The 18,652-nt window shown below is 40.2% G+C and overlaps 1 protein-coding gene across 1 annotated transcript in view; it reads left to right on the top strand.

The window, feature by feature from the left end:
• Positions 1–18,652, top strand: part of Sox5 (SRY-box transcription factor 5) — a 446,577-nt gene that overhangs the window by 41,774 nt on the left and 386,151 nt on the right. The window contains exon 3 of the mRNA XM_017798952.2: positions 15,586–15,817. Coding sequence (XP_017654441.2) covers positions 15,586–15,817 — 232 coding nt within the window. The remainder of the gene's footprint in view (positions 1–15,585; positions 15,818–18,652) is intronic.

Consider the following 18,652-nt stretch of genomic DNA (forward strand, 5'->3'; position numbering starts at 1 on the left):
TGTGTGTTAGTGTATGGTAATATGGGTAAAGAGATGGGTTGATCAGTAAAATTTTATATGGGCTATACTTGAAGCACTAATAAGAACAGACATGTGGTATCACCACCTAGAATTATAGTCTAACCTAGATATGACTCTGAGAGTGACTGCATTAGAGAACATTTCCTGTTCTAAGTCAGAGAATTAGTTGCAAAGACAAGGCCAGTGGGGGAAAATATTTCCTTCAAATGGTTTGTCTGTGAAATATTTAAAAAATTTAAACAAAAGAGCATTTGATCATGAGCTTACTGTTAGCTTTATTTGGAGTTTGCACAGACCTTGCACTTGGCCTGTTCTGTGATTCTGTGCTTCTCCTAGCGCCGTAAGAATGTGGTGATTTCTTGTTTCTCTATACTGTATGTCGTGCCCTTTGCATTTTGATTTCAGGTCTAGGAAGGTGGTAGCCTATTGGTTAATATTTCATAATTCTTTCCCATTTATAGAAAAGAGCTAGAATTGGAAGCCATCTGCAGTGGCAATATGAAGAATGCATTTAAACTTTTGTTCCTTTTTTCCTTTCTAAAAACAACAGGGAATGTGCTAAAATCAGAAAGATTAATGAGGGAAGAAGATAAACAGTTAAGACATAAAATGAGTTTAGAGGTCAAGCTAGAAAAATAGCAAAGCTTATGGGTTTAATTCCCATTCATCCAAGCAGAGGAGCTTTGGCATGAAAGGGGCCAATGGGAGCGTCCTCGGAACACCAGCCATCCCTGCATCCTGCTGTTTTGGAGTTTGAGTTGATAGATGCTCTTCATCTTTGGCACGTCTTGCTTTTAGATTTTTCACAACTGTGATAGCAAATCCCCCTTTTTCTGTCAGTTCAGAAAACCCACCTCTCTCACAACAGTAGCTGTTGTTCTAGAGAAGATGCATGCACTGTGTGTTTGTTCATAGTAGGCTATTTTGAATATAATATAAATATTTTCATCTTGGTTCATTTTTATTTCTTCAGCTGGAATAAAAAAAATCCTGCATCCAATTCTGTATGGACGTCAAAAGAAAATGGAGAGACTCCCAAACTGGCCAGAATTTAGCAGTGAAAATCTATTCCTTGTCAGGATTATTTGGACCCCACAGGGGTAGTGGGTCACAGTAATTCTCTTTATCATATACCTAGTCATCTCTCAACATCTGATGTGATGTTCAACATTTCTTTCATCCACAAACCCCCTTTCTCATTTCTGTGGGAGAATATTCTCTAGAGGGTTAGCTATAGAGAGCTTAACTTGCTTGATTTCACAATGACCTTTGAAAACAAAAGAAATTAAAACTAGACTGGTTACTTAATTATTTTTATCATCATTATTAGAGCCTAAGTAAATTAAAAATGCCATTGATTTTATTTCAAGGCATACTCCATACTCAAAATAAGTCACTTTTGAGTATAGGACAATTTGCTGTTTGTTTAGACTTAGCCAGTAATGTGAGAGGGGTGGAGCCAGCAGGGGTGGGAGCTGGTCCCTTAAGAGGAAGGTCTGATAAGGAGACAGGAGGGCTCAGAAATAAGTACTTTAGAAGGTTTTTATGGAAAGCACATTTTCATTTGTAGTTTGTTTGTATTCTGAAGAACTCAAAATGCCTGTCATTAAAACAAGTGAAATGATATTTATCCAGAGGAGTCACCGTATTGAATCTAAATAGTCCTACTCTAAATTGTTTTATGCCTGTACCTCATGTGACCAGGAATATTCATCAGTTAAAAAGTCCATCTTCGTTCAAGATGAACATAGCAAATAAGCTGTTCAAAGAGTCTCTACATGCACATGATATGTGAACATAGTAGATTCCACTGCATCCTTCTGGGAGCACTGTGAAAATGATCAGCCTTGTTAAAGGATGCATTCTGCTTACCGTAGTATGATGATATATGTAATATTTAGCAATTATGCCTGTTTTCTTTGACTTTCATATTCATGGGTTAATAAGAGGAGAAGACTTTGTCTCTCCCATTTTTTCTTTACAGTGTATAAAGCTTTCCAAGAAATAGTTTAGAACGACCCAGTAAATAAAGTATATTAACATCTGGGCATAATTATATGAAGGTGGGATGCCTGATCTGTAATTAAGATGTTTCCTAAAAAAAAAAGAGTATCAATGACAATTAACATGTCATTGCATAATAACAATGTCTCCTCTCGTTCCTCTGTCTCTTCTTTTCCTTCCTCCTCTTTTTCTCTCTGATCCCTAACTCCCCCCATGCACATACATGATAGCATATGTATAGGACACAGAACACCTCTTGTTTCCTAACAGAATCCTTCAAAGAACAAACCACAGATAAAGAATGGATTGCTCTGACCAGCAGTTATGCTGATGGAGAGAAGACTGTCCATGTTTACATGATGCTGTGGGCAGCTCTATCAGATGTCTCAGTAAAGAACTCTAGAACAGGCATATAGCTCATACCTTTCCTGACCCTGCCTGTCCAACTGCTTGTTACCAGAAATTATAGATGTGACAACTATATGTCTCAGAAAAATCCAAAACCTTTCTGATATTTAAAGTTTCTTAAATTTGTTCAGCCCAGAGCACACAAATGTCTTCTGAATCAAGCTATTCCCTGGACTTTAGGGTTGGAAAAATGGTACTCAAATTACATATAGGGCTTAGATTTTTTTTTTTTTTTGGTCTGGTTAGGTCTTAGCTACTTTTGAAGGGACTATTAATAAAAGATTTTTACAGCCCTGTATTGGAAGAGGGAGCTTTGCTACTGTCTAGATTTTCCCTTCTAGCCTATTTGCCCCAAGCACAGGGTGTGTGACTCCACTGGCCTGCTGGGCTCTCAGACACACGAGGAGCCTGACATCTGGGGAGACGTAGGAGCCCTTCTATGCTGACTCAGAGGCCCGCCGTATGACTCCAGTCTGGCGCTGTCATGGCTGGTTATGGAAAGGCGAGAACAATGCCTCCCTTGAGGAGGAGGAAGAAAGTCCAGTTGCAGTCACAATTTTGATGTAAAATTTAAATCATCCCTCCACATCCTGTGGACTTAGAGCTGTCAGAAAGGCAGAACCATACTTAAATGGAAAAAGCTTCATATTTCCTTAAAAAGTATACCCTCCATAACTATTAATAACAAGCTCCCAAATCCCGCATCTTAATGTCGCATTACTCCAAGTAACTTATAACTAATCACAACAGGACCTTGCCATTTCCAACCTGTAGGCGCTGAAGAATAAACATCTTTCTGCATCAGTGATTAATGACAGATGTATTACATGAATTGAATGATCACCAACAAAGAACAAGCTATGGACTTGTGCTAATATTTTCGCAGCCCATACACTTGGACCTTTTCCCCCACAACTTAAAAAAAATCTATCTTCCACATTTAAATCTCAATCTTTCATGTTTCCATAGATGGTTTGGTTGGAACTTAGTATGTCCCAGGACCATAGAGATTCTTCAATCAAATGCTCAATAGCTCAAAATCAGCCATTCTGATTGTTTGATAAGGGAATAAAATTTTAAGAATTATTAGTGATTCAAATAAAGGCAAACTGAGGTTCTCTGTTAGGTAGAAGTGCTCACTGCCAGATATGTTTTTCTTACAAATAAGTATGTTTTGGCCCTTGTTTTGAACAGTCTCACATTCTGTTGAAACATTTACTGGCTCTTTTGGTATAAAAGTGACTTTGTATTTATCAAGCGAAACCTTTCGCATGGACATGCTTTCCTTCTTTGTTCTGACATTCAGCATTATGACCAGTAAGATCTTTCCCATGTATTAGAACGGTGTATAATGAATCTTGCACAGGGAAGTCAAATCTAATATTTTCTTTACTTTCCAAGTTATTGTTTTAGATACTTAATGTGGATTAATTTTAAATGAATAGAATAAAATTTACAGATAAGAAAGGTTAAAACTGGCAAATAGACTCAACTAAATCTTGCCTCCATAAATCAGCTCTTATGTTACTTAAAATAAAGAAATAATGTTTTCTTTAAGACAGAGTAACCCAAGTTGGCCTGTAACTTGCTACACAGTAGACAATGACCTGGAAATCCCGGTCCTTCTTCCTCTACTTCCAAACTGCTGAGAGTACAGATGTGTGCCACCACCCCAGGCAACCATGTGCTCATGTGGAAAACATTTATCTGTGTCTAATAGTTATAGCCTAATTTTAGATTAAATTTTTAGTGAGTTGCTGTTAGTACTAAAATAGAAAATAGAACAGGAAAGACAATACACTTTTAAATTCTGAATCATTGTGTAAAGGACTTGTGTTCCCATAAGCTGATTTTTAGTGATTTAAAAAATATTTTATTATTTTTATTTTATGTGTATGTGTGTATTGCCTGCATATAAGTGTCCCCGTGTCATGCAATGCCCACAGAGAACAGAAGAGGCTGTCAGATCCCCTGGAACTGGAGTTACGGACAGTTGTTAGATGCCATGTGGGTGCTGGGATTTGAACCCGGGTCTTCTGCAAGAACAGCCAGTGTTCTTAACAGCAGAGCCGTCTCTCCAGACCCGTAGTAATTTTTTCTTTTTAAGGTAGGATGTTGCTACCTGGCTTGGGCTGGCATCAAACTACGTGTTCTCCTGCCCCAGCTTCCCAAATGCTGGATTATAGGCATGCGTCACCATGCACAACCCAGAAATTCTTTTAAAATGCTGTTTTACTTTGTTTAAAAAGAAGAACAAACAAAAATTGGTTAAAGTTTTTCATTTCTTAATTTAGGCACATTACCTAAAGTATTTCTGAAATACGCCAAATCAGGATGATAAAGAAGGGCCCCTTTCTTCATGAAGTGGACAGAAATGACATCATATGTCTGGGTCTTTCCTGTCTATTCTTCATACCCAACATTATTTTCTTTTCATTTTATGTCATTTCCTGGGATAGCCCTCCCCATACCTCTTACTTTAGTAGGCTGGAAGGGGCCAAGTAAAGCTATTAGATAAAGCCATTGCTGCTAGCTAAGTCATGAGGGATAAAAACATTGGTGAAGAAGTTAAACATGATGCTATTTATCAGAAAAAAGGGAACATCTTAGTGTAGGGCTTCATCCCAACACTAATAATCTAAGGAGAGCGTGTGCTAAATGGGAAGACCGTGCCTGGTAATGTCAGTTGAATAAGCTGTTGATGACTGCAGCACTTTTAACGAATATTTCTTTGAACACAACTTAAACTTTTGTGATATGTAGTAACAATATTTCTGTGTATGCATTCCGTCTGACGGTAGGTTAACAGGTTTCTTCATAAGTGGCTGTGGCTCAGAATTTGTTCTGTTTTTTAGACCTTCATGTAATGAAGAGGTTTGTTGATTTCTGCTCTGGTGGCGTGTAGTAAGAATGTACAAGGGCAACGTGGACCCATCTCTTCTCTGCTGTCTGTGTGTTTCTATGAACCTCCTGTTTCTCTGTCATTGACATTATGGCACTACCTCCGGAGCTCTTTCCTGCCTCCACATGACAATGTGGTTCATGAGGTTATACATGAGGGACAACAGGGCAGGAAAGCTTGGAGATCTGGGTTTCTATATCAGACACTGAAGGGAAGGTGTCTTTAAGGGAAGAAACATGCTGCAAAAGTTTGAAAGACTGCATGTTTACCATAAATAAATTCTGTAACAGACTTCTGACTATTATAAACCACAGACTTGGTTTTGAAATTGACGTGGAGTACTCTGCGTACACACAGGGATAATTCTTGGGATGGGGATGAGGTTTAAATCCTGTAAGAGAAAAGGAAAATATGAACAGTAAGCTATAAATAACGGTTGAAATTCACATGGTCATGAAACTGATATTTTTCTTTAATAATGTGACATTATGAAGTGTGTGTAAAGCTGACTGTATTTCAATGTGTTTTTTTCACCCATTTGAGTTAAAACAAGTCCATTCAAATTCCACATCTTTTTTAATTCCTCCTTAGGACATGTAACATTCTGTTCTGAATAGTCTTTAATATATAGTAGAATTTAATTCCTAATGTTAATCACCATTATTCAATAACTTTAAATCACAAAATTTGTCACTGTACGTTTCCTGAACACATTCACTTGCCAGTAGGAAAACTTAAATCTGAGTGCTTTGAAAGAAGTAGTGTTGTCTTCGAATATCTCGCCAGTCAGTTTTGAGTTATTACATGTGCACAAGATTGTCAATTCACGAACACAAAAGATTTATCTTGGCTCACAGTCCTAGAGGTTTCCACCTGTTTTTGGTTGGCTCCATGGTTTCGGATGTAGTAAGGCAGCGTGCTATGACTGAGTAAAGTCCATCTCCCCACAGCCAGGGAGGAAAAATGACACAAAGGAAAATTAGGATGCCACTGACCCTAACGCCACAACTCAAATGATGTGAAGACCGCACAGGCCACCGTCAAAGGTTCTAACAGGACCCAGTGGCGCCTTGCTGGGCACAAAAACCATCACATGGACCTGAGAAAGAGAGAGACAGGGAGGGAGGAAGGGAGAGAGACTGAGAGAGATTTACATTCAAAATGAAAGCAGAGGTAAATGACAGAGAGTTTGTAATTTCATTCATTTTTTTCTTTGATGTTTATTCAGTGTTTTGGTAAGAAAATCATCCTTTAAACTGTTTTCAAAGCATGTTCTATCCCATTCTTAAATTTTAAATACAAGATGAGGGTGAACATTACAAACTCGTATTTTTTAGAGCACTTAGTAGATTTTGTAAGTTAAATGGACTTGGCCCAGAATGCTGAGAGTTCACATATAGAGTGTTTAGTTCTAAGAAATGATGGTAAGATCAATCACACCAGTCTGCCCACCACTGTAACTTCTGACATGTTTCTTGTCGCTAGCGGTCATGCAGCTCCGGGAGGTGGATGGGCTGGAAACAGGAACTTTTCCTCACTACAGTTGGAAAAAATAGATTTTGAGGAACTGGTGGTAGTTCAGTCTGTCCTGTGATTGCCTTACCAGTGTTAGGACCTGGGTCATGTCCCAGTGCCAAGTACGCAGCAAGAACACGCATTTATATCCTGGTGCTGAGGAGACTCCATGGCCAGCCTGGACTAATGAGTGAGCTTCCTTCCCAGGGAGAGACCTAGAAACAAGGAAGGACTCCTAGAATGACACACAAGGTTGACCTCCAGGCTCCAAATATGTACCAAACCCACACATGCACACATAAACACGCATACATACTCACACATAAACACACACAAAGATACACACACATGCGCACATACATACACTCACACACATATACATCCATACACGTGCATAAACACCCAGGGACACACACACAAACACACAGACACACAGACACGCATGTAAGCATGTATATACAGACATACAATGCACATACATACAGACACATACACACAAACACATATACTCACACACACAGAAACACACAGATACACACACACGGACACATGTACACAAACACTCTGAAACACACATGCATACACACATACATACACACATTCACACAGACACACACAGATGCGCATACACGCACATTCACACTTGCAGACACAAGTGTGTCTCACACACATACACACACATACACACGCAGACACACATACATGCACACACAAGTTCTGTCTTGATGTTTTATGAGTCACGAACACTCCCTCGTCTTCTGGTCCCTTGACACGGATCTGCAGTGCAGCAGTCGGTGCAGACAGGCTGTGTCCAGTCTCTTCCTCCTCTGTCCCCTACATTCGTGACTAACCAGACCCTGTGTCCTCTTCCTCTGCTTGCCTCAAGCCATTCCCTTCACTGGCACAGAGCATGCTCTAAGACTCTTTTTCAAACAATTACTTGTTTCTATTTTATGTGTATGGGTGTTCGCCTGCATGTATGTGTGCACACCGCAGTGTCACTTCTAATTGGAGGCTTTCTCGCCTGTGCTGAAATCTGTTCAATCCTCATGTTTCAGGGCCCATCCCTTGACTAATCTAGCTGGACGTCATGGTCCACCTCCCAATGTACATATACCACTATAAAGCCATCTACCTCATGAAATTCCTTCTTTTTTATTAACTATGTAACCATCTAACTGGCACATGGTATCTTTCAGTATTTGTCGATGAATGAGTGGATTGATTGTGGAATGGATGATTGGTTATCTATTTTCTTTTGCTACTTTAAAAAAAAGACCAGAAAGTTTATCATATCAGTGTTGCTTGTTCCCTCATAAAGCAAAGGTAATTTTCTAGATACAAATGGTACTCATTAAATTCATTCTCTCATTCGTTGGAAAAAGGCATTAGGCAGGAATGGTATAGCAGTAAAATTAGTTGTATCTGCTGAGCACAGAGGGTTAGTGCGCACAGCAGAGGAAGTGTGGAGCCAGTGTGACCAGTACTTACCACAGTCCTGACTTTCAGGTCAGTCCTTCCACAGAGCGTAAAGGATTGAAGTGCAAATGTGCAAACCTGTGAACATGTGAAATGCAAGAGGCGCCTTGGGCCTTGGGCGTCAAACATATAAAAAATTATTCGTTTTCATCTCAAACATTGTTCTGGACTTTACAATATAAACAAATATAAAATGGCTTGTATTTTATAAATATAAACAATCAAATGAATAAACAAATGTAAACTTTTTAAAAGTCAAAGGTGGTTCTGGAGAGGTGGCTCAGAAGTTAAGAGCCCTGGTAGAGGGTCCACATTCAGTTCTCAGCACCCACAAGGTGTCTAACAACTGTCCATAACTCCAGTTCCAGGGGATCAGAAGCCCTCTTCTGGCCTCTGCAGACATTGCACACATGTGGTGCACATATATACATGCAGGCAAAACACACATATAAAATGAAAATAAATTTTAAAAACAAAAACAAAAAAAATCAAAGGTTAAAATTTTTAGAGAGAGACTAGAAAGATTGCTCAGCTGTTACAAGCGTGTATTGCTGTAGTGGAGGATGTGAGTTCAATACCCACAATGGGAGGCTCATAACCACCAGGAGCTCTAGCTGCAGGGATTCTGATGCCTTCTTCTGACTGCCAAAGGCACTGTGCTCACATGCACGTATCCACACAGACATACGAATATATAAACTCAATTTAATGTTTTGAAAATGTATATAAAAACCACCAGAAGAAGCTGTAAGGACAGCTATCCTTCCTGCTTTGTGTTTGTTCTGTATGGCAATTCCTTTGCCTTTCATCAGTCTGTCATTTCCCAGCATAATTATAGCAATAAACATGGCTTAGGAGATTTTTCTGTTTTAAAATAGAAGTGGTTTCTATTTTTAAAAATATTTTAATTATTTTTATTTTATTTTATTTTATGCGTATGACTGTCTTGATTGCATGTGTATAAGTGTGCTATATTGTGCAATGTCCATGGAGGTCAGAAGAGGGCACTGGATCCCCTGCAACTGGAGTTATGGGTGGTTGTCAGTCACCATATGGGTGCTAAGAATCGAACCCAGCTCCTCTGCAAGAGCAGCCAGTGTCCTTAACCACTGAACCATCTCTTAGCCCCAATTTCTTAATATTTAATCTATTGATAATTATTTAGAAGTTTTAGTAAGTGAAGTTACTTAACTCTTATAGTTATTTTTCCTTATACATTTTATTTTAAAATTTTGTTTGTGTGTGTGTGTGTGTGTGTGTGTGAGAGCATGTGCCTACCTCTGTGTGTATGTGCTTATGTGTTTGTGTATGTGTGCGTGTGGAGTGGTGCATCTGCCTGTGAATGTGTCAGGAGTCCTGAAGTGGGCACCAGGGTCCTCTCGCATCACTCTTCCCCGTTTCTTTGGGGCAGGGTCTCTTCTTGGATTTGGGGTCCAATCTCAGTTTGGCTGGAAGGCAGGAAGCCCCAGCAGAGAACTGGACTGTTGTCCTTATGATGATATAGTGAGCACTCTTAACCAGTGAGCGTCTTTACATATTCTAAACCAAACTCTGAATTATTTTTCCCAAGAGCTTTAAAAACAGAATTAGGAAAATGAAGATGAGCACAGCATAGGATGCATGACTATTTCAATGTAAAAAATAAAATTAAAGACAAATGTAAATAAGGGTTCTGGTCCCTTTACATTAAAATTGTTAAAAAAGAAGGCGGGCACTTACTGTTTGACTAGATTCCCTTTCACTTGGCATTGTTCAGGCTACTACCAGCATACCTGTACATGCCCCGTAAGGTTTTACCTTGTGCCCACTACAGCCCCTGCACAGTCAGAAGAGTGCTAATTTTAGTAGCTATTCATGTATCAGAGAGTCTATTTTCAGAAGACTTTTAGATGCGGGACGAGGAATTGTGAACAGAAATCAGTCTGTCTTGTCTATATTGAGCTTGTGGTTGGAGAGCGACTAATAAATGAAATACTTATAAAACACAGAGTTGTGGTGATGAGATAGAGAGGAGATGTGCTTGTTTCTAAAGGGCCCAGAAGAAGCCCTTACTGAAGAAGACGTTTGAGGAGAACTTTTCATGAAATAAAAGAATGCAAGGGTGTTAGGTCTATCCATGTCTGATAGCAAAGGAGTTGTGTTTAAGAAAATACCCAAATAAAATCACTGCGTCCAGACTAACGGGATATCAGTTTCTATGTGGGAAATGACCTTGCCCTGAGTGGCCTTGTAACTCCTAAAAGCAAGGTATTGTCCGGGCTGGTCCTTCTGCGTAGTCTTGGGAGGCAGAATAGCTCGCTTCTTGTACACAGAGATGCCATCATCAGCTTCAGCTCCATCAGCAAATGTGGTAACATGGAATCCGACAGCTTCTCTGTCTCTCCCTCATGAAATGATCATCGGGAGGATTCTGGACCCTAGAAGAATGCCACCACAATGTTCCCCATTTCAATACCTGTAATTTAATCACACTGCACAGCCCCTCCGTCATAAAACATGACCTTTCCATGGGCCCCACGTGGCTCGAGCATTGTTTTGATGCATGCAAAGGTTTTGTCACCGTCACTGTTGTTTTTAGAATCATTAAGAGCTCTTAACAGTTGTGTTACTGCGTCTACGCTCCACAACCAGTAACAGTAGTTTCTGGAGGGAACACCCAGGTATCATGGTTTTGTTAACCTCTCCAGGTAAGTTTCCTGTGCAGCTAGTGTTGAGGGCCACTGGTTTAGTTTTCTATCGCCATTCTCAACCCTCCTCTAGTACCTATGAGTTTGTTCTCCGTGTCTGAACACAAATGGAAGCATCCTATGCATGCAGTGCTTAGAGCACACTTAGAGACCCTTCTGCCAACAGGAAACCCAGTAGCTTTGAGACAGTGTCTCTTTTGTAGCCCCATCAGTTGGACCAGAACTTGTGTAGACCAGGCTGGCCTTGTTCTCACAGAGATCTGCCTGCCTCTGTCTCCCACATGCTGAGATTAGAACCGTCTGCCACCATGTTCAAAAGAGACCCGGTAAGTTTAAAATGATTCTCTCAGATGAACCACTGTAGCATGATTACGCAGAACCTTACAGTAAAAAGAAAAGAAAGAAAGGAAAAACGAGCTTCTCCCAAGGAGGCTGTTGCTTGTCTGCTCCATTCATCTAACTCAGCAACTCCAGGAGGTTACAGAGCAGGGATGGGATGCGGTCCATGGTTCTCAATCTGCTGCTTTTCCTAAATAGACTTGAACCCTAAATTTATATTGACTTTCTAAAAGTATCTCCGTCTGCATCTCTGCTTCTATCATTACTTCCTACATGAAATTCCCTTTCTACTTATCCCGAAACAGCCTCTGTCCCTTAGGGGGTTTCAGGTAAGCCTCTTTCTGGAACCTTCTAGGCTTCTCTGCCTCCTGGTGGCTAGGGGGCGTAGAGCAGGATTTCATGTCAGTTGGCTCTTGGCCTCATCTAACTTTCCTTGTTTTTTCCCTTTATCTAAAATCTTCTCGGTCAGTTGATAATCCTCTTGAATCAGAGAGACCATTATTTTGAAAATTCTCCTAGGTATGTGTTTTGCACATAGTAGGGGTAGGTCAGCGATTATTGATGAGTTGAAAACATCCCTCTTGACCTGTGTTTCAGTTTGCTTCTCTAGAGGTGTGATAGAACACTGACCAGAAGCAACTTTGCGGCAGAAACGGCAGAAAGGGTTTATTTTGCTTACAGGTTACAGTCTATCATAGAGGGAAACAGAGGTAGGAACTGGGAACCAAAACCAGGCATGAACACTGCTTACTGGCTTGCTTAGCTACATTTCTTACACAGCCCAGGCCCAGCTGCCCAGGGATGGCATCACGCAGAGTGGGCTGGGTCCTCCCACAGCAGTTATCAATCAAGAACAGGCCCCACAGCCATGCCCAAAGGCCAGCCTGACAGAGGAAATTCCTTACTTGAAGTTCCTTCTAGTTGGTGTCAAGTTGACTGAAACTAACCAGCACAGCCTGGAATGAGACAGCAAGTTTTTGAAGAAAGTGTTCTTGACCAGACATAAAACTGTCACGCTGTTGTGTCATCACCAGGCGTGCCGTGTTGGATTGAATCAGTCCGCCTAGTGTCAGACCCTCTGAACTATGAGTTTTCTTCTTTGTTAAAGCACATTCGAATGATCACCATCCCAGATGCTCTGGGTGTTATAAAGTACCTTCGCCCTCAGTACAGTCATGGGCGCTCCGGAACTAGCAGTACACAGCCCAGTGGGACATACTGAATCCTTGGTGCCTTTGTGCTGCCTGTAAAACTGAGACATTCCTCCCCTGAAGACGGAGCCCTCTTTTAGGCAGAACTGCAAAAATGTAGTGTTTGGGTTCATTTTTTACCAATAGCTTGAACGACAGGCTGGTTACAGCTGTATAGTCATCAGTCTGAAAGCTATACTTAGAATCTCTTAAGTATTTTACTTTTTACTAAAGTAGACTTGCTGAAATATAACCATGAGTACCTTTGTTATAATTATCTATCTTTGCCTGAGCTTTATTAGCAACATTTTCCAATGCCAACACATGAAAAGACACTTTATAAGACGTTGGAAATGGAGCTGGAATGACGGGGAAATGGGTGATGTTTCGGGATCAGTTCCCTTGGTGCTGTGACTCCCTCTTGCTCATTGTTTTAGACCCTGAACTTTTGACTCCATAGGATGTTGTGTGCAGAAATGCCTTAACCATTGTATAGAAAGTTAATCTCTGTATAAGGTGCTCATAGAAATTGAGAATAGTATCCCATTTTTCTACCTTACTGTGTCTAATTCTGGATTTCTGGGGTTTGTTAATGATATTAACAAAGTGGAAAGCAACACTTCTGTCATAATTCTGAAAGTCATGGAATTGTATTAACTTAGGAGACACAGTGAGCTAGCTTTCTTCTTTGATGATTCAGAGGTTGGCTGTTGTCAGCAGCTCCGAGTTTGCAGGGTCAGGAAGACTAATTGCAAAGGAGGCTGTGGCGGAGACCCCCACAGTGCCAGTAGGGTGGGCATGGTAATGCACAGACAGACCACAAGCCCTGAAGTTGTGTGACAAACGTGTAGTCTTCCTATGATTAAGCTACACATGAAACCAGCAAATAGTTAAAAGTCCTTGTATTAATATAGTAGGATAAATCCCTCCACCAAGAAATGACTATTTCAGGAGTGTGTTTTCATCCTCTCCCAATATGGAAATAAGACGTTTGCTTATAGAATCAGAACCCTGGGATTCAAGTATGTCTGTGTTTAGGAGTTATTACATGCAACAATGTAGCTATTTAGTGATAGATTTGGTGTTGCTACTGACACCTAAGCATTTCAACTATATTTTCATCCCCCTTACATCCTTCTCTTTATTTTAGAGTGAACTTGGACTAGGCCTTGGTAATGGCTGGGAAGCGGTTACCAATGTCTGAGCTCTGCCGGCCGGGTCTGTTTCTGCTGCACACTGGTGCCCCTTGGTTGCTGCCAATACTTCCTCTTCTTCCTCTGTTCTGATCTTAGCTGGTCAGCAACTGTAGTTACTGTTAGCATCTCTTGAAAGCACTCGCTAGTTCATGCCACCCATTTACAGTTGAGTACTACTGGTCAGGGAGCATTGTTTCTAATGGGAGACTTGGTTTGCATGGTGTTTTTGCAGATAAACAATTACAGGGAAATCTTTCTGTCTTTTTTGAGGCCATATGCCAGTTCTGAAGTCTTTAGGCAAGGGCTTTCATTACATAAGCATCTAATCTGATTTCAGTTCTCTGCTGTGAGTCTCTGGTATATATTTCATTTTGAAGAAGCCCAAAGAGGCACAAACTATATCTCAGTTTGTAGATGAATAACTTAACAAGAAAGGTCAAACCACACAGCTGGTAAGTGACTGAAATAGTATTTTGTCAGTGTTTGTCTAAGGCTGTATTTTGATTCCACTCTTCTGTTATTTCTTAGTAGAACACCTTCAATACCTGACTAGATCTGTCTTTGCAAACTTTCAGCTCTACTAATAACGAGATTGGTCTTCATTGATAAGGAACAAATCTCTTAGAAACACATTTAGATTAAAAAATGTATGATGTATGTGACAGACATGGGATAGCTCTTGGTTTATGAGTCCTTCTTCTGCCCTGCTTCCCACTGGTCTAAAGGAAAATGGAGGATTATCGAAACACCCTTTATTTCTTGAAGAAGAACAACAAATAATACAGTTCTTTCGAGGTCAGATGAAGTTGTAAATACTACAAGAACATTGATTGTTTCTCATTAGGCATTTTAACTCAATTTATGTCCAACTTTTCTGGAAAGGAAAGGTGCTGTCTCTTTCACTAAAATGATGTTTAAGTGCATTTCCAACCTCTCATAATAGCCTTAATCCCAGTGAACCGTGAAGAATATGTTCAATTCTTGTTACCTTGTCTAAGCCCATTTTCACATAGGCTGCTGCTTATCAAAACAAAGCCATCTACTCTGGGATCTCTTTCCATTCTAAATGTTCTAAGGAGTAAATAACTGTGAATTCACATCTAAATCATTTACAGAGTTATGAAGGTAGAATTGGGACTTTGGAAAATCTTTCGATCTGTCTCACAACCTAGCTGCCCCCTTGGCATTAGAACTAAATGCCAAAATGGATTCATTTGGGGAATTAAGATAAGTGAAATTCTCAAATGTTTCAAGAGTACCTAATTACAAATTGTATTCAATTCTTAAGTTTTAAACAAATAGAAAACTTTTTGTCAGTTTCTCTGAGGGCTGCATGTAAGCAATATTTCTATGTTCCACATCAACCTTACTTTTAATCCACTGCGAATTTGTTTGAATGGAGATCATTTATTTAGTTTATTTTTTTGGATGCAGGAAATTTTAGTGCTTTCTTTTTAAACTGCCCACAGTATTCGCTATTCATCGATGGTCTGTCTTGAATAAGGTCTATCAAAGTGTAAAACTAGACGGCACTTTTCTTTCCTTCAAAATGGAATGGACTTTCATTATGCAGCATTCTTGGGTGAATTCTCTTGTTTAAGAAGCCAGAATACAAGAGAGTGTTATATTAATGTATTATTCTCACAGCAAACAAGCCCTGTTCTGTTGCTACCTGCTTGGCCATTGTTTCTGATTGTGTGCACTGTGCAGTGGCGTTTGGACGGCTTCCTGCTCTCTGCTAACACAAAAACGCATTTCTGTTACAATGGCCGCTAACCACACAATGACGGCATTAAGGATTTATGTGGAGGTTTCATTATTTTCTACTCTTTTGTTCCTTCCAGGATGTCTTCCAAGCGACCAGCCTCTCCGTATGGGGAAACAGATGGAGAGGTAGCCATGGTGACAAGCAGACAGAAAGTAGAAGGAGAGGACAGTGAGGGGCTCCCCGCCTTTCACCTTCCCTTGCCTGTGAGTTTTCCCAACAAGCCTCACTCTGACGAATTTCAGCCAGTTTCTCTGCTGACACAGGAGACTTGTGGCCCTAGGACCCCCACTTCTCAGCACAACGCAATGGTAGGTTTCTCATGGTATCCCTGTTCACCAGCCCCTTCCTCTAACGGCTTCGCGTCAGCCCTTTGCTTTCAAATGATGATGTTTTAAACAGCCACACACAACAAGAGTGCAAGATTGCCTTCAGACATTGCAAGAATTTTCTCAAGTTGGTTCTAGAAGGGTATATGAGAAATGGTATTTCTTTCTCTTTTTTTTGTTGTTTTTCAAGGAGTCCACTTTTGACACACAGAGAAAAAAATCCATACAAAATTTAGTATTGACGTTAAAGTAAGACCTTTAAAGTTTGTCAGCATGAAAGCTAGTTTTGTGTTCTTTCTAATAAAAGATTTGTATGTCCAGATAGAATTGTGGTGAATTTAGCTTGACACTTTACGCTGTAAGTCAATGTTTTTCCTTTCTTTTCTTTGGCCAAATTGGATTCCAGTATTGTTGAAAGTACTTGGAGTTTCATGGCTAAACATGTTTTACCAAAATGATAGTTTTCTAATACGGCTAAACTAATTTTAATTTCCAAACTTATCGCACACATGAGGTTATTTTGATACTGTAGTAGTTCTAGCTGTATCCTATTTTAGAACATGTAACTCAGGGCGATTCCTGTGGCCCTCCCATTGGGGTCTGGGGCATCCCAGAAACTTAGAAAGTTTGGGCTTCATGAGTGGGAAAGGGAAGAGAATAGCTGAACCCTGAGTGTTCCACTTCTTAAGTAAGGTACGTGGGTTCTTCGTGTTATCTAGGTGGAGCACAGTCCCCCTCGACAAGGACCCCCGTCACCTTGCAACCATGGCTGCCTGAGATGCTGCCCGATGCTTAGGACTTCCCGTCCCTCAGTGGAGAAGTGAAGTCACAGCACGACAAAGATGCTGATGCACCTAGGTTACCAATCTAGATCTTCAATCTTTAAAGATGCCAAAAGTTTCTTTAAAATAAATGTTCATATCTTTAAAGACAATATGAATTCTGTCAAATCTTTTCTAGCCTTTTTTCCCAAGAAATTAAAACTGTTCTATTTACTAAATAAAATTAGTGCTAAAATCCATTAATCCACTTATTCTTGTTATTGAAATACAATGTTAGAATTAAATCAAGAATCATCAGATATTTCCGATAGTGTACAGCAGTCTCTCTCTCTCACTCTCTCGGTCTCTCTCTCTCACTCTCTCATTCTCTCTCTCTCCATATATATAGATTTTTTTGGGGGGCATGGTCTTCAGGTAACCCCAGCTGGCCAGGCCTGGAACTCCCTATCTACATCAGGCTGGTTTTGTCTCAGAGTTGCCGCTGCCAATTCCTCCCAAGTGCTGGGATTAAAAGTGTGTGTCAGGGCTGGAGAAGATGGCTCAGCGGTTAAGAACACTGACTGTTCTTGCAGAATATCCGGGTTCAAAACCCAGCACCCACATGGCAGCTAACAATTGTCCGTAACTCCACTTCCAGGGGATCCAACAGCCTCTTCTGTCCTCCGGGGGCATTGCATGACATGGGTGCACTCATCTACATGCAGGCAATACTTGCATACACATAAAATAAAAATAATAAAGTATTTTTAAAAAGTGTTTCACCACACCTTTAGTTTTGATACTTTTATTTTAAAATTCTGTTTTTTTATTTAAATATTCTTATCTTATTTAAAAATTATCCCTGCCAGGCATGGTGGTGCACACCTTTAATCCCAGCACTCAGAAGGCAGAGGCAGGGGGATCTCTGTGAGTTTGAGGCCAGCCTGGTCTACATAGCAAGTTCCAGGTCACCTGTGTTTACAGGGAGATCCTGTCTTCAAAAAGACCACCCCCCCAAGAAAATTCTCATTTACCATTTTAAGCCTTACAGGTCAAGTTTTCTTCAAGTATTTGAGCAAGTGTCCAGATTTTCCCACCAAGAAATTTTAGCTAAAGCATGATATATCTGAGTATATCTGAATATATCTGTATATAGATAGATAGATAGATACATATAGATAGATAGATGATAGATAAGATAAATATAGATAGATGATAGATAGATGATAGATAGATAGATGATAGAAGATAGAGAGATAAATGATAGAAGATAGAGATAGATAGATGATAGATACATACATACATACACACGCATGCATACATACATACATACATTAGATGATAGAAGATAGATGATAGAAGATAGAGAGATAAATGATAGAAGATAGAGATAGATAGATGATAGATACATACATACATACACACGCATGCATACATACATACATACATACATACATACTAAGCACTTCTTAGTAGCATAATTCCTAGTCTTCACAATAATCCAGTAGGTTGTTGTTAGTAACTCTGTTTTAAATGAGGAAATGGCAGCATGAAGCAATCAAAGGCTCACTCCAGTTCCAGGTCCCAGCCAGTGGGAGAGGCGGGGTTTGCGCAGTCAGGCTGCTTGGGAGTCCATGATCCTGACCCTCAGGACACCACAGGCACATTTAGTTCTGTCTATCACTTGGGCAAGTTCAGTCACATTCTGCACGTTCTCCCTCTTCTCTCCATAGCATTCGTTCAACGCTGCAAGCTTTTACATATGAGTGGAAAAGGTAAAATAGGAGATGACAGATGGTGCGGAGTACACAGGTTGGTGCAGCGGGCCCTTGGGCTCTCCAGCTGCATTGCATTGCTGTGATGTGTTGTCCTGTTCATGTATGAGCCTCACCTCTCAGAGAGTACCAAGTAGAGACTGTTTCTTTAGTGGGATTTCCTGTGATAGGATCATACATATATAAATTTTGAGGGTTGAATAGAAATTGTTGTGACAAAGAGAATCGGACAGAGATAAAAATGGGGTGATTTTAAAGATTCTCAAAGCTGAGCATGGGAG

This window comes from Nannospalax galili, unplaced genomic scaffold (genome assembly GCF_000622305.1).
Source record: "Nannospalax galili isolate Female #2095 unplaced genomic scaffold, S.galili_v1.0 scaffold917, whole genome shotgun sequence".
NCBI lineage: Eukaryota > Metazoa > Chordata > Mammalia > Rodentia > Spalacidae > Nannospalax > Nannospalax galili.